This window comes from Mesoplodon mirus (genome assembly GCF_964341445.2).
Source record: "Mesoplodon mirus genome assembly, chromosome: 9".
In the NCBI taxonomy this organism is placed as follows: domain Eukaryota; kingdom Metazoa; phylum Chordata; class Mammalia; order Artiodactyla; family Ziphiidae; genus Mesoplodon; species Mesoplodon mirus.
The window spans coordinates 41,281,712-41,297,408 of record NC_138985.1 but is presented as its reverse complement, the minus strand read 5'-3'; the positions used below and the strand labels follow the sequence as shown (position 1 = coordinate 41,297,408).

The 15,697-nt window shown below is 41.1% G+C and overlaps 1 protein-coding gene across 2 annotated transcripts in view; it reads left to right on the top strand.

The window, feature by feature from the left end:
• DNAH11 (dynein axonemal heavy chain 11) overlaps window positions 1-15,697 on the top strand; it is a gene marked incomplete at its 3' end in the record, with an annotated part of 310,916 nt that overhangs the window by 174,111 nt on the left and 121,108 nt on the right. For both annotated transcript variants that reach the window (XM_082632325.1, XM_082632326.1), the window contains exons 48-54: window positions 52-154; window positions 1,819-2,058; window positions 3,581-3,742; window positions 4,013-4,206; window positions 8,044-8,206; window positions 9,123-9,246; window positions 9,672-9,814. In XM_082632325.1, the coding sequence (XP_082488451.1) occupies window positions 52-154; window positions 1,819-2,058; window positions 3,581-3,742; window positions 4,013-4,206; window positions 8,044-8,206; window positions 9,123-9,246; window positions 9,672-9,814 (1,129 nt within the window). The remainder of the gene's footprint in view (window positions 1-51; window positions 155-1,818; window positions 2,059-3,580; window positions 3,743-4,012; window positions 4,207-8,043; window positions 8,207-9,122; window positions 9,247-9,671; window positions 9,815-15,697) is intronic.

Here is a 15,697-nt window from a genome sequence, read left to right as displayed (position 1 = left end):
TTGTTGTCATTTTGAGGTTTGGGACTTAAGGTTCTGTTTTCTGTCTTGCAGGTATGATAGACAGAAAGTGATGCTTAAAGAAATCCACAGCTGTCAGTATGTTGCCTGCATGAATCCGATGGTGGGCAGTTTCACTATCAATCCTAGACTACAGGTAGGGTGTTGAATACTGCTCTCCTCCAAAGAGCCCCTGAATATCATACTCACACGTTGTAGATCTTGATTCTTAGTGCTTTTGGGTAAAGATTAGAATGTATGGTTCTACTGGACATTTGGTGAAGCATGGAAGCTTATTTTAATTAATAGACTTTTTAGGACAGTTTTAGGTTTACAGAAAAATGAGCTGAAAGTACAGAGAGTTCCCATATACTCCCCGTGACCCATTTAAAAACACCTTGCATTAGTGTGCTGCATCTGTTGCAACTGATGAGCCAATATTGGTAAGTTATTATTAACTGAAGTCTAAAGTTTACATTAGGGTTCATTTTTTGTGTTACACATTCTGTGGGTTTTGGCAAATGTATAATTACAGGTATCGGTCATTAAAGTATCACATAGAGTAGTTTCACTGTCCTAAAAATCTCCTGTACTCCACCTGTTCAGCCCTCCCCGCCCCAACCCCATCACCACTGAATCCCTGGCAACCATTGATCCTTTTCCTGTCTCTATGGTGTTTCCTTTTCCAGAGGGTCGTATAGTTAGAATCATATAGTATGTAGCCTCTTCAGACTGGCTTCTTTCTTTCTTTTCTTTTTTTTTTAATTTAACATCTTTATTGGAGTATAATTGCTTTACAATGGTGTGTTAGTTTCTGCTGTATAACAAAGTGAATCAGCCATATGTATACATATATCCCCATATCTCTTCCCTCTTGCGTCTCCCTCCAACCCTCCCTATCCCACCCCTCTAGGTGGTCACAGAGCGCTGAGCTGATCTCCCTGTGCGATGCAGCTGTTTCCCACTAGCTATCTGTTTTACATCCAGTAGTGCATATATGTCAGTGCTACTCTCACTTCGTCCCAGCTTCCCCTTCCCCTTCCCCGTGTCCTCAAGTCCATTCTCTACGCCTGTCAGACTGGCTTCTTTTACTTAGCCTAAATATGCATTTAAGGTTCCTCCATGTCTTTTCATGTCTTGATAGCTCATTTCTTTTTATCACTGAATAATACTCATTGTCTGGATGTACCATGGTTTGTTCATCCATTTACTTATTTAAGGATGCCTTGGTTGTTTCCACATTTTGGCAATTCTGAGTAAAGCTACAGTAAATATTTACGTTCAGGTTTTCTGAGTGCATGTAGGTTTTTGAATAACCATCACCACCACCACCGTACATACAACAGCAGCATACAGCAGTCAGTGTTGTTTACTAGTTTATGAGTGGTCACTTGAAGCTCAGCTGGGTGACTGCTGATCTTGGCTGGACTTGTTCACATGTTGGGGAGTTAACTGTCAGCTACTCAGGGTGGCTTTGGCTAGAGTGATTGTGAGTGGGACAACGTGGCTCTGTGTCATGTGTCTCTCATCCTTTGGCAGGCATGTAGAATTCATTGCAGAGGTAGAGCCTTAAGACAGCAAGTGGAAACACACAAGCCTCGGACAGTGACTGGTACCCTGTTACTTCTACCTCCTTCTGCTGCCTTGATCAAGTATTATGGGAAGTCTGAGAGTCAGAGTGGAAGGCACTACCAAGTTACATGGCAATGGGCATGGATACAGGAAGAGTTGAAACAATAAGGTCCCCCCCATTTTTTGTAATCTACTGGTACCATTACATTTTCTATTTTATGCAACTCTTATATCTGTTTTTCTTTTCAGAGACATTTCACAGTGTTTGCATTCAACTTTCCATCCCTGGATGCACTAAACACCATCTACAGCCAAATCCTGAATTTCCATTTCCAGCAGCAAGCATTTGGTCCGTCAGTTCTCAGGAGCGGCCCCCCTTTGATACAGGCAACAATCGCATTCCATCAGATGATGACACACACCTTTTTACCCACAGCCATTAAATTCCACTACCTCTTTAATCTGAGAGACCTGTCAAACGTCTTCCAGGTACCTCAGTGGCTCTGTGTGATGTGTCTTGAGTGGAACACTGATTATAGCAATATTAATGGCATTCATTCATAGAACTTAGTCGAAAACTATGCTACGTACTTGAGCATGTATTCTTTCATTTTCCACCATAAACTTCTCCATGAAGTTAGTATGGCAGGTTTATTAGTCCCATTTTGTCAGTGAGAGTAGTGAGTCCTCTTAGATTGCTAGAGACTTAGCAACAGAAGCTAAGGTAGAAATCTTAGTTCCCTATTTCATTTATTCTATATAAATATTTGAGTGTTTCTTTCTGTGCAAGTAAGAGGGATAATTTGTCATTTTTTAATATGTATGTGATACAGTTTTTAAACATGCATCAAGAGAAATTATAATTTCTTAAAATCCTAGATTATTTTGGTTTGGCATTGACACTTAACTTGCTTATCTGGTAAAAGGACAGTGTGCATGTATATGATTTAGAAAGGAAGTTCCAAAGAAGGAATTCAAAACTTTGGAATTCTGAAAATATCCAACTTATGTGGCCTACTTGGTAGAGTAAAAGCAGTTGAAGAGTTATTTATGGCTCAAAGTTCTTTTGTGACAGAAGTAGTAAACTGGTTGAATATGAAAACTTTATGAGACTTCTTTATATTTGGTGATTTTTGTTTCTTTATACTTTTATAACCCTCCTTTCTAAATCACTCCACAACTGCTTCAAAACTCACACTGCATTAGGCAAAAGTTTCCTCAGAACGTGGACCATTCCTTTTCATCTCGATATTTCTAGCACCTGCCTGAAAGACTGTGCTCAATAAAGTGGTGTTTCAAAGCAGATTTTTGATCTTAGGAGGGAAGGGAGACCATGGGGTGAGAGGCCTGTCTGCTCACAGTTCATATCCAGTCTTTCAGCTACGCCTGGTATCAACCAGTTGTTTAGCCTTTGCAGCTAAGTCTCTATGACTCCCTTGGTGTTGTCCCATAAGCCCAGAGCACAGTGACTCTCTCCAGGAGGACTGGGTCTATATGAATCCAAGGTATGAAGGACAGTGTTGAGGAAAGGGGGGAATAAAAATGCTTTGACTACCCATGAAGGGTGAATTCAGGCAGTGGACTTTGGGTCTCATATGTTTCATCTGTGAAATGAACGGGTTAGATTAAATGATATCACAGGATTTTAGAGTAAAAAATATTATCATCCTGTGACTTTCATGTTTGCTGTTTGTACTCTGGTTTTGGAAACTTAATTCACTGAAGACAGCAGGTACAAGTTCTAAAATCTGGTATTTAGTTCCTAAGCTGACTCTTGAAGTACAGTCTTAGCTGCATTCCTAAAAATGGGTATAAATGACAGTTAATTTTTTAAATGTTGCTTATCAGAGAGTACAACTACTAATATGTATGTACTACTCTTTATAATACTTCCTGTAACTCCGTGTATTGCTAAATTCAGTACACAGTTAAAGAAAACGTTAAAAGGAAATATTATCTTGGAATGCCACCACCTTCTGAAGTTTTAATATTTATCACTCTTGCCTTGTAGGGGATTTTATTTGCTTCTCCTGAGTGTTTAAAGGGTCCAAATGATTTAATACGCTTGTGGCTTCATGAATCTTCTCGTGTTTATGGAGACAAACTGATAGACACAAAGGATCATAATTTGTTTCACAAAAACATGCTGGAAACTGCTAGTAAATATTTTGAAGTAAGTAAATGAATGCCAGAGGTCACTATTTGCTCTGGCACAAATTGGCATTGGGACAGAAATGGGATAAGGATGTGAATGAATTGTGCATACGCTTACCTGGCTGAAACAGCTGTGACCCCAGAATGCAGTTGGTCTGTACTGGGGAGCATCATACCCACCTACTCATGGTTTGATTTGCAGGCTTTTCCCTGCATAGGCCACTCTGCCTCCAGATGCATCATTTCTGGAGACTGACATGACCGTGTCTTTCTCTTCCTCCTCCTGCAGGGTGTAGACAGCTATGTGCTGCTTCAACAGCCCCTCATCTACTGCCATTTTGCTAATGGCAGCAAAGACCCGTGTTACCTGCCGATGAGAGACTGGGAGGTGCTGAGGACATTTCTGACCGAAGCCTTAGATAACTACAACGAACTCAATGCCGCCATGCACCTTGTTTTATTTGAAGACGCCATGCAACATGTGTGAGTTGACTGGCTGTGATGCTTTTCCACAAAGTAAAAATGGCTGGGTGTCCACAATTGTTGTTGTAGTTCAGTGTGATCTATTGAATACTTGGAACTATCAGTTCTTACTTCTTGTTTGCCATACAGTATAAAACTAAGTGTCTCCATGAAACTTAAATAATGTTAAAAACAAATGTTACCTCAAAAAATGAAAAAAAAAAAACTTGATTGACAACACAAGAAGAAAAACAGGTAAGCCACAACCCTCTTAAATGACATGAATATGTCACATCCCAGTAAATGCAGCCACTTACCATGTCATAAGCAAGAGGCAACTTGTAGAAGACCTCAAGAATGTACATATGTAGGAAGGAAATTGACTTTTACATTAAAGAAAAGTAATTGATAATCTGAGTTAGATGAGAAAATTATCTTCTGCAAAAAGTCATTCAAATCTTCTTAGTTTATATAACTATGAATGTGTGGGCCTGATTCAGAGAAGGTCACTAAGAGCTTTTATTGCTTACATTCAGCAAATACAAGAATATCAAACATAATTCTTTGTATAATAGTAGATAAGTTTTATATAAATGAATAAATAAATAATAATAGGTTTAGGTGTCATGGATCCTTTAAAAAATATTAAGTGTCTCTATAAATTATGTCACAATCTTAATAATAAGGTCTTACATAGGTACACTACCTTTTGAAGTGCCATCAGGGCCATAATTTCATTTTCTTTTACTGTACCTCTGCTAGGTAAGAATATTAAGAAAGAGGAAGGTAAGTGACTTGTTCAAAGCCTTAAAGTTCATAAGTGGCAGAGACAGGATGGACTCAAACTGATTTTCCTTGGTTAAGAATGTTGATTGAGTGCCTACTTAGTGCTAAAGAGAAACATTGCCAGCCTATTCAGTACTTATGTGCGTATTAGAAAAAAAAAAGGAGGGCCATGTTTTCTGGGCAGAAAATTAGAAAAAGGCCCCTCTCCTGGTGTAGAGCATGGCTGACAAGGCTCTGACCTCCTAGCCTGGGCATCTTGTGCAGTGCACAGACTATGCGACTGTCTGTGGCACCTCTGCTGTCAGACGTTGCCTGAGGTACTGGGGAGACAGCAGCAAAGACAGTCCAGTTCTTTCTCTAATCGAGCTTATGTTTTAGTGATGCGATGGGACAAAGATATGAACGAATAAGCAAGTGAGGAAAATGGCAGAAAGTGGTATGTCCTGCTGAGGAATACAATTGATTGACTCTGAGAAATAAACCTGTGGATTCCCAAAGAGGGACTGGATATCTATGTGAGGAGGTGACATTTAAGGTGAGATCAAAACGATACGCAGGAGCTAGGCATGGAAAGCTCTGGAGGAAGAACATTCTAGGTATGGGCAGATTTCATGTGGCCTCAAGACTGAACGTTCAAAAGCAGACAGAGGGTCGTTGTGGCAGCATCCTGGAGAAGTGGGGAGAGCAGTGCGTGACAAGATGGGGAGGTGGGCACAGGCCTCACGTGCACAGCGTGTTTCCTTTTGACCAGAGGAGGGGGTGTTTATTTCATTCTAACTGCAGTGAGAAGCTTTGGGTCAGAGTTTAGCACGGGAATGACAGGATTTGTTGAAGAGTCTAGACAGCTTGCCGTTGCTGCTGCCATGTGGGAAGTCGATTGCATCTTTCCTTCCAATCCTGTTCTCTTAGTCACCATCATTTCTCAGTGGCTGTACTGGTCTCCTAGAGCTGCTCTGACAAAACACTACAAACTAGGCAGTTTAGAAAAGCAGATATTTATTGTCTCAACAGCTCTGGAGGCAAGAAGTCTGAAGGGCTGGAAGGGCTGTGCTCCCTTCTGAAGGTGCTGGGGAGGATCTGTTCTAGAATTCTTTCCTTGCTTCTGGTAGTTCCTTGGCTTGTGACAGCCTAACTCCAGTCTTCACGTGGCAGTTTCCCTTTGTGTGTGTTTGTATCCAGATTTCTCCTTTTTATAAGGACACCAGTCGTACTGGATAAGGTGTTCACCCTACTCCCCTATGACCTCATCCTAACTAGTTTCTTCTTCAATCACCCTATTTCCAAATAAGCTTATATCCTCAGGTACTGGAGGTTAGGACTTTAATATATGAATTTGGGGGGAGGCCATTCAATGAATAACACTGGCTTTTCTAACAAGTGATATTTGGGCAAAGATTAAAATAATGAAAGAAATCAAGAAAGAAGGAAGTATGTGAGGAAGGCGACTCAAACAGACCCAAAAAACGTAGAGAATTCCATTTTCAGAAGAGTTCCCCCTTAAAATGTTGAGCCCAAGTGCCTAAGAAAAACTTGGGAGGCCTCCCCATCATCAGTTACTATAAGCATGTGAGGTGTTGATTGTTTTATCGATCCCTTTGCAGTTGCAATCCTCTGATTACGCAGACAGGAAGCTTCAGTTAGAATCTCTGACCGTGGTGATAAGTGAGGTATTAGTAACACTTGCTGGTTGGGTTAGTATACGCTGACCATCTGTCGTGGCTCGGGTGGAGGAGATGTCCCATTGGCGCTGAAGAACCTTCCCCTCTAATCCTTCAACACAGAGTTCTCAGTGACCTAAAGGGAAAGCCATTACTTTGATCAGGGATTATGAGCTAGAAGCTGATTTACTCAGAATCAGAGATGATTTCAGAGAGTGTCCTTGAAAGTTGTAGAAAGGGACTTTTGCCACTGAGAGACTCTGGTGAGGTGCAGACCTCAAAGCACACATTAAAATGAAATGACAAACCTGCTTTGTAACTTGGGGTGTCACTCATGTTAGAGTAGCCTCGCAGCTTTCCCAAGGTGGTTTTGTTGTGTGGTCCTGTAAAATAAAATGTAATGAGATGGCTGAGCTTGGAAAAATAACCTGTCTTTGCAGCTATTGAAGGTTTTCAGGAAATGCTCACATGTGTTGGTCCTTGTATAAGTGACCCCAACTTCATTTTTTCAAAAATCGCTCTTTAAAAAAAAAAAACATCTATGTGGATCATTCAGGGCTTGAAGTTTAAATTCATTCAGGAAAACAACTGAGAACAAATACAACAGTGTGGTTTTTTGGTTTTCTGTTTGGTTTTTTTTTTTTTTTTTTTTGCATTTGGGTTTCCATATGCTTATATTTTGTTTTGTTGCTTTTCTTAATATTTATGACATAATTATGGCAAATTTCTTCAACCAAACTCATATTTTGATCATGTTAAAGCCAATTTATTCCTAACTGTAAGATATAGCAATAGTATCAAAAGTTTAAGCATTCAGAATCTCTTCAGTAATATAGAACAAGGGATTAGTTGACCTTGCCGGAAATTTAACTCTGGGATTCTAACAGTTTCAGTAAATGTTTTAGACAGCTCGAGGCACAGGGAAAGCTTTAGTGCAAAGGACGTTAAGAATCCTATAAAAAGGCAGGTGTTTAAAATGCATGAAGCAAGTCACATGTGAGGTGTGTGTCGGTTTGAACAAATCCATTCTTTCCACAGTAATTCTACAGCAAAGGTTTCTGGCCCCCAAATATTCCCCCTTTGATGTCCTTGTACGTGGATGCTGATGTGAGGTTAGGATCTTTTTTGCTTATCAGGAAAGTGTGATGCTTTGATGAAAGGCCTTGTCTTCATTTTCTGTCCTCTTCTGGTGGAGAGTGATACAGCGGTGAGGGTCCAGATGTCATTAGCCAGGATGGTTTGTTAGGCAAGCAATGCAGGGGCAGACGCGGGCAGCATCTTTGTTTAAAGGAACAGGGACGGAAAGTCTGACATGAAAATCGGAATTTAGTATCTAAATATGTGAAAAATGAAACAGACATGGCCCCGGGGCTCGTTGGATATCATTTGCAGGGGGTGTGCCTTCTCTCCCCAGATGTCGCATCAGCCGGATCCTGCGGGCTCCTCGGGGTTACGCGCTCTTGATTGGAGTGGGGGGCAGTGGCAAGCAGAGCCTGTCCCGCCTGGCAGCCCATGTTTGCAGCCTTGAGGTCTTCCAGATCACTCTGACCGAAGGCTTTGGAGTCCAAGAACTTCGGGTAAGTACAGTGATGGGCATCCCCGCGCCCCTTCTGCCCCAGGATATAAGTGCTCCTGTCATCCATGGAGAGGGGGGAAAGCTCTTTAGAGGATTTAGTTGGCTGTTTCTCCTTCATGGTCAGATTAGTAGTAGCAAATTGCTACCAACATTTATAGGTATATAAGCCTATAAGCCTGTAGAACTGGCTCAGAAAATATTTTATTAAATACTTGCTTACACAAACATGTTTTTTCTTTTGCATTGACCATACTTGATAATCAGCAGTATTCATAGCCCCATACGATTTCGGGGGGGCGGAAAAAGATACTTTTTTTTTTACAAGCATGAAGAGATTTCTTCCACTTTGGATCAGATTATGAAAATAAAATATGATGGGAACACAGTCAAGAAGCTCTGACGTGTTTTTAAAATTTTGCTTTTGAGTTACAACAGTACTTACAAAATAGTACTTAGAGTTTGTGGCAAGTGCTATTTTAAAGCAAAACAAACAAACAAACCATATGCTTTCAATATTACTAAATAAAACTAACTACATAAGTCACCAGCCAATGAAGTAGACAGCTGTTGAAATGAGACAAAAACTTCTTTTAACTGCGTTGCTTGACAGTGGCATTACTACATTCACTTTTACTCGAATAGAAAGGAGTTGTTTCTCAGGAGCCTATTTGCGTCTTGGGCTCCATTAGGCCACAAACATGATACTCATCATTATATGCCAGAAATGGAGGTGACGTCATGCTGTTTGCCCCCGTAAGAAGATGGTCACTGTGAGGAAAGAATATGTAAACGGGGGAAAGGACAGCACACAGCCCTCCCACTGTAGCGCCTCAGTTCTCCCTAGCCCTCGCACACACACTCCCAACGTCACACCAGCATTTTAATACAGCGTGAATAATGGCCTCCTTTCCTTACAGGTAGATCTTGCCAATTTGTACATCAGAACCGGAGCCAAGAACATGCCCACTGCGTTCCTGCTGACAGATGCACAGGTTCTAGATGAGAGCTTTCTCGTGCTGATTAACGACTTTCTGGCATCAGGTGATTAAATCAACACATTTCATGAAAGATCTTCCCCAAAGACAAATGATCTGTAGTTTCAGTGAACTTTAAATAGAGATAATTTGTCTTTGAGATGTTTGCTGGGGCATGCTTTGGGGAGAAACCTATAAACCTAACTAATTTGAAATATATTCTTTCTTAGTCTGCTTGCGGATGTGAGATGCCTTGGAGAGGCCTTCAGTGAAGTAAATGTTATTCCGACATGTGCGAGTTTAGTGGGTGGATTCGTCATAGCTTGTCCTCAGTGGGTTGTGTGTCTTGTAAATGCAAAAAGAACAATTGCGTTTCTGTTTCACACTCTTTATCATTAAAGGTGAACTTTGTATTATAAAGCATTTCAAGTCATGTATAAAATTTAAATTGTGGCAGTCTTTTAATAATTCTACTCATTCTTTTGGGGGCAGGGGAAATCCCTGATCTGTTCAGTGATGAAGATGTAGACAAGATAATTTCTGGAATTCGTAATGAAGTTCATGGTCTGGGCATGGTGGACTCCAGAGAAAATTGTTGGAAATTCTTTTTGGCCCGGGTGCGACTACAGCTGAAAGTAAGTAACATTTGCTTTATTTGCATTTAGTTAAACATGCTGTTAGAACTCTGCTATGGTTCTGTTTCGCAATTCATATGAGAAGTTTGAATTCCACTCATTCATTTTGTAAGGACTTCCAGTCATTCATTTTGAAAGGACATTTGCATTTTTCCATGAGTGTCCGGAAGGCACCTTCTTCAAGTGTCCCGTGATGCTGGGCTCCTACAAAGCATTGCTCTGAGCAGATTGCACTCCTCGAGTGAACTGAACATGGTCTCTGTCCTTGAGGAACTTACACTATTACAGGAGACAAGAGACACCACAAATAATGGTAGCATGGGACCAGTGTGAAGGGTGCCGTGTGATTCCAGAGGCGTACAGCATCCTTCCTAATGGCACTAGACCCTCCTGGAGGAAGTGATGTGCTGTGTGTCAGGTGTGGCTTGGAATTCATGGGGAAGCGATGGGGTGGGGAAGAACTTTCAGGGAGAGGAAATAGCATTTCTATAAGAGTAATGGTGGAATGCACGGTGCATATTTGGAGAAACCCCAGATAGCTCTAAATGACTGGGATGGAGAGTTCCTGTAGGAAGAACCAGGTGGATCAGGCTGGGAAAGTAAATGGGGGTGAAGCAAGGGTTTTGTAAATCATTAAGGGAGCAGAGGAAGAGTTTGAGCTAAGGAAGTGACTATTATGTTAGTACTTCAGGGCAAATAATTATGGCCTATCACTCAGATGATCTGAGGCTCAACCCACGGTTCCTCCGCAGAGACTACTCCATTCTTTGGTGTAGCATATAGGAATATAATATAACCAAATAAGAGCAGCGAGAAGGATGAAGTAGGACTTCCCTGGTGGTGCAGTGGTTGAGAGTCCGCCTGCCGATGCGAGGGACACGGGTTCGTGCCCTGGTCCGGGAGGATCCCACGTGCCGCGGAGTGGCTGGGCCCGTGAGCCATGGCCGCTGAGCCTGCGCGTCCGGGGCCTGTGCTCCGTGGCGGGAGAGGCCACAGCAGTGGGAGGCCCGCGTACTGCAAAAAAAAAAAAAAAAAAGAAGGATGAAGTATTAGAACAAGAAGCCCCTCCAAACTCATGGCAGAAAGCCAATGTAAAATGCTAATATGGAAAATTGAGACTTCCTAGTATAGTAATGCCTAGTAACCTAGAAAAGTTACTACTTTGCTACTCCTTCTAGTATTCCACACCTGTCAAGTTAGGAACAGAAGACTTCCCTGGTGGCGCAGTGGTTAAGAATCCTCCTGCCAATGCAGGGGACATGGGTTCGAGCCCTGGTCCGGGAAGATCCCACATGCCACGGAGCAACTAAGCCCGTGCGCCACAACTACTGAGCCTGCGCTCTAGAGCCTGAGCACCACAACTACTGAGCCCCTGCTCCGCAACTACTGAAGCCCATGTAGGGCCCGCGTGCCACAGTTACTGAGCCCGCGTGCTGCAATTGCTGAAGCCTGCACGCCTAGAGCCTATGCTCCACAACAAGAGAAGCCACCGCAATGAGAAGCCCGCGCAACACAAGGAAGAGCAGCCCCTGCTCGCCACGACTAGAGAAAGCCTGCACGCAGCAATGAAGACCCAACGCAGCAAAAAATAAATGAATAAATAAATAAAGTTAGGAATGGACTTTGCGGCTCCTGTAAAGCCTGGAGTACGCAGGAAGGGATGGGAAGTGGCATTAGCTGTGAATATACCTCTGTTGAGGAGGTTAAGGAATAGAGTAACTATGATTCTTTTCCACCCTCCTGTTTCAAATTCCACATTGGTCTTACTGAGCAATTCTGGGCTGAGGTTAGAAATCAGAATTCAAGGTTCAGTTGCCCAAAGAGTTTTCTGCCCATCAAAAATGTGACTAAGCATCTGTTGGCCAGGTTGTCACAAGGCCGGGGATTTCTCCCTGTTCCATTGCGATATATTTGGATCAGATTTTCTTTGTGAAATGGGAAAATAAGTACAATAATAGAATTTGAGGCAATAACGTAATAAATCAGCAGCAGTCCAAGTCTGTTGTTCAGAGCAGCAGAATCAACGTCACCTAGGAACTTTTCAAAAATGCAAATTCTCCAGCCCCACCCCAGAACTCTTAAATTAGAAACTCCAGGTGGGACCCAGAAATCTATGTTTTAACAAACCCTCCAGGTGATTCTGAAGCATGCTGCAATTTGACAACCACTATTACAAATAATGCTAGCATGAGCGTCCTTTACATGCATATTGTATACACAGCTTTGCTTGCTTTTGTAGGATAAATTCTTAACACGGGAATTGCTAAATTCAGTAGTTACAGCTTGTAGCAGTTTTAAATTGTGCCTGCAATTTCTCTGATGCTCTTCTGACTCACAGGTGAGATTCAGGTCCCCTCTTCTTGGGTTTGGGTGGGCTTATGACTGCTTCAGCTAATAGAGTAGGGTATAGTTCAGCAGAAGTGATGCTGAGTAACCTCTGAGGCTGAATCATAAAGGGCCCACCTTTCCATTGAATTGTACATGGTTTTTTGTTTATAAGTTCTGTGCATATTAAGCGATTAGGCTTATATATATGTGTTGGATATTTTTCCTGTTCTGTCATTTATCTTTTAAATGTATATATGGTACATGTCTGTTTATTTGTTTATAACTCTGGAAAATTTTTAAAGTTTTTATCCTAGATTAATCAGTGTTTGCCTTTATGGATTTGGGGTTTCTTACATATTTAGGAAAGTGTTTTTCTCTCCAAGATTTAAAAACTCTCACTAGAAGCAACTGGAACTCATTTGGGCTACAAATGAAGAGAATGTCCAAGAACAGTTCCTGAAAGCCTCCCTCCCATGTCAGAGTCCAGACTAGCTCAGTAATCCCCTTACAAAGCCGTGCTTTTCCATCTTTCTCTCCCGCCAGTGACCACCCTGCTGCTTCCTGCCTCATGATCACACGATGAGAGCAGTAGGGTCTTTATTCCCGGTAGGAAGAAAGAGTGGGGAAGGAAGCTGATGTCTTACTGATCACAAGTGTGTCCCTTGTCACCTCCACCTACCAGGGAGTATGGGGAAGTGAATATTTGATCTTGTCACAAAGTTTTTATGAATAAAATTGGAAATTGGTTTAGAATAGGAGCAGTATCAGCCTTTCCAGGGCCTACATGCTTTCCTGCTTTATGTTTAAAACTATGCTACATCTGGAATATATTTATTATTGTTTATGACAAAGAGTGAGCCGAGAGGTTTCAGGTTACTTTTGTTTTCCCCCCAAAAGATGTGTTTTTATCTCAACACCATGTATTTCTTCCTTACTAATTTAAAGGACCATCTTTATTATATGCCAGATAGCCATGTTAACTGGGTCTATTTCCACATCCTCTATTCTATTTTCTTTTTACTCCTACTGATTCCAGCTCTGTACTATGTAAGGTATGAAGACTTTATTATACTTTTTCGTATCTAGTATTTCATTGCCCTTATCTAGGTTTTCTTTGTTGCTTTTACATGTTTTTAATGTCTGGATAAACAGTAGAATCATTTTGTCAGATTCTAAACACATTTTATTTAAATTTTGGTTGAAATCCTGCTGAAAGCTTTTTTTTAAATTAGGGAGAATTGAATCTTCATGATAAAAGGTCACATTGCTTTTGTAGAAGGACTATTTCCTTCATAAAATTTTCTACTGGTGTATTGTTTCTATATAGGAGAACTGTTGATTTTTAGTTTTGTAACCAGCTACCTTACTGCCTCATCCATCATTTTCTATTAGTTGGTTGATATATAGCCTTCAGATAATGATATTTTGTCTTTCCTAATATTCTGTTTATCCGTTCTCCTTCCTCACTGCATTGGCAAATCTACAAAAGAAGGTGTTTCTAATGTTTCACTATTACATTATATGTTGGCTTTTGACTCAGGATGTATATCGTCAAGGAAATATCTACCTATTGGATTTCTTTGCAGCCTCTCTTGAGATAATTACATGGTTGTTCTTTTTGAACTTAGTAATATTCATATAGTACAGAAGTTTTGCATTTTCATATTGTTAAATCCATCAGGCCTTTCTTCTATGCGTTTCCTGTGATTCTATGCTTTGGCAGGCCTTACTGAAACCGAGATCAGTTTTATATTTACCTATGTTGTTGTCTGAGCCTTTTCATAGTCACATTTTTTCATATGCACCTTGGTAGAAGCTAGAATTTATTTCGGAGTTAGGTATGGATCATTTTTCCCTACTGTCACAGGATTAGTAATTGAATAATTTATCTCTTCCCTACTAAAATGAGTTGGAAGATTTTTGTTTGTTTGTTTTTTGTTTGTTAAATGCTGAGGAGGAATGAGATCTCTCCCTCAAATACTTCGCATCCTTCTTGGCCTTCGCTTAGTTTGCTGCATCATGAGAAAGATCAGTGGTCAGCACCTTAGGAGGGAGAAATGATGCGGCAAAGAAACGGCTTTCCTTTTAGCAAGAAAATGGCAGCTTCTTTCTCTTTATCTGTGTGTATTACCCGCAAATCCTCAGAATTTTTTCTAAGGAATAATGGATTTCTCTGTCAGTTTCATATATTGTGGTATTCACCAGCATGTGCCAAAGACTCAGAATTTCTGATGAGCTGATGCTTCCTTTGCATACGTTCCTAGCTGGGCAACACGGGAAGCTTAATGTGTTACAAGAGTTGGCGAGCACACCTGGCAGGTCAAGCTAAATGATGTGTAGTTACCACCCCATTACCCATGCTCACCACCCAAACTCAGTTCCTATTTGGAGTGCAGGGGTAGTGGGAACCTGTTGGCATGTGAAATGTGACCTCTGCATTCCACAGGGCAGTGTGCCCATTAATGATGATCAGATGCGTGTCCTTGGATGGGCTGAAGTAAACCGTGAGTCAGCGCCAAGTGCCTCCTCTCCTTCACATCTGTGTATGTGTGCATCCTTTCCTGAATAATTCTCATTTACCCTTAGAGTATAGTACTGTCATCTTCTCTCCTAATAACTTTAGTTAACCTGAAAACTCTTCTTTCTTGCCTTCCTTCCTGGCCATGTGATGCCGTAAGGAAAAGAACCCTTAGTGTATGTAGCAGCCCCTAATTCTTTCCCAAGGTTTTAGTTATCTGGGTGTTTGGTTATCTAACTGTCTGTCTGTCTGTCTATAGGTTGGGGGTACGTGTGTGTAGTTTTTATTTTCTTCATATGGTTCTGTATTTTTTTTTTTTTTTTGCGGTACACGGGCCTCTCCCTGCTGTGGCCTCTCCCGTTGTGGAGCACAGGCTCCGGACGCGCAGGCTCAGCAGCCATGGCTCACGGGCCCAGCCGCTCCGCGGCATGTGGAATCCTCCCGGACTGGGGCACGAACCCATGTCCCCTGCATCGGCAGGTGGACTCTCAACCACTGCGCCACCAGGGAAGCCCTGGTTCTGTATTTTAAAATTATATATATTATGCATTATATACATACATAAGTATATGTTATATATATGTATATATATATAGAGAGAGAGGAGATTCATTTTTGATAACTTAAGATATATATGTTCATTTTAGAGAACTTAAAAATACAGAACCATATGAAGAAAATAAAAACTATGCTCAGTTATATTGCCTAGAGATAACAACTGGAAACATACTGGTATATTTTCTTCCAGTTTTCTATGTGTATAGACACACATACAAAGTACATACTCAGAACTATGTTTTTTTTTTCACATCTCTCACTATTTTCTTTACCTCCCTCTTTGCCTTCTTGATTCGAAGTCTCCCACAGAGGGGAAAAAAAAAATCAAATGATTCTAAGAATTTGGTGTATGGAGTGAACTATTTAACTCAAACATGCTTTATTTTAAATAAGTGTAGGAAACCTTTATCCATTTTTACCCTTTACCAATTTTCCTATTGGTTTGTTAGACTTTTTGTTGATTTATAGGAGCTCTTTAT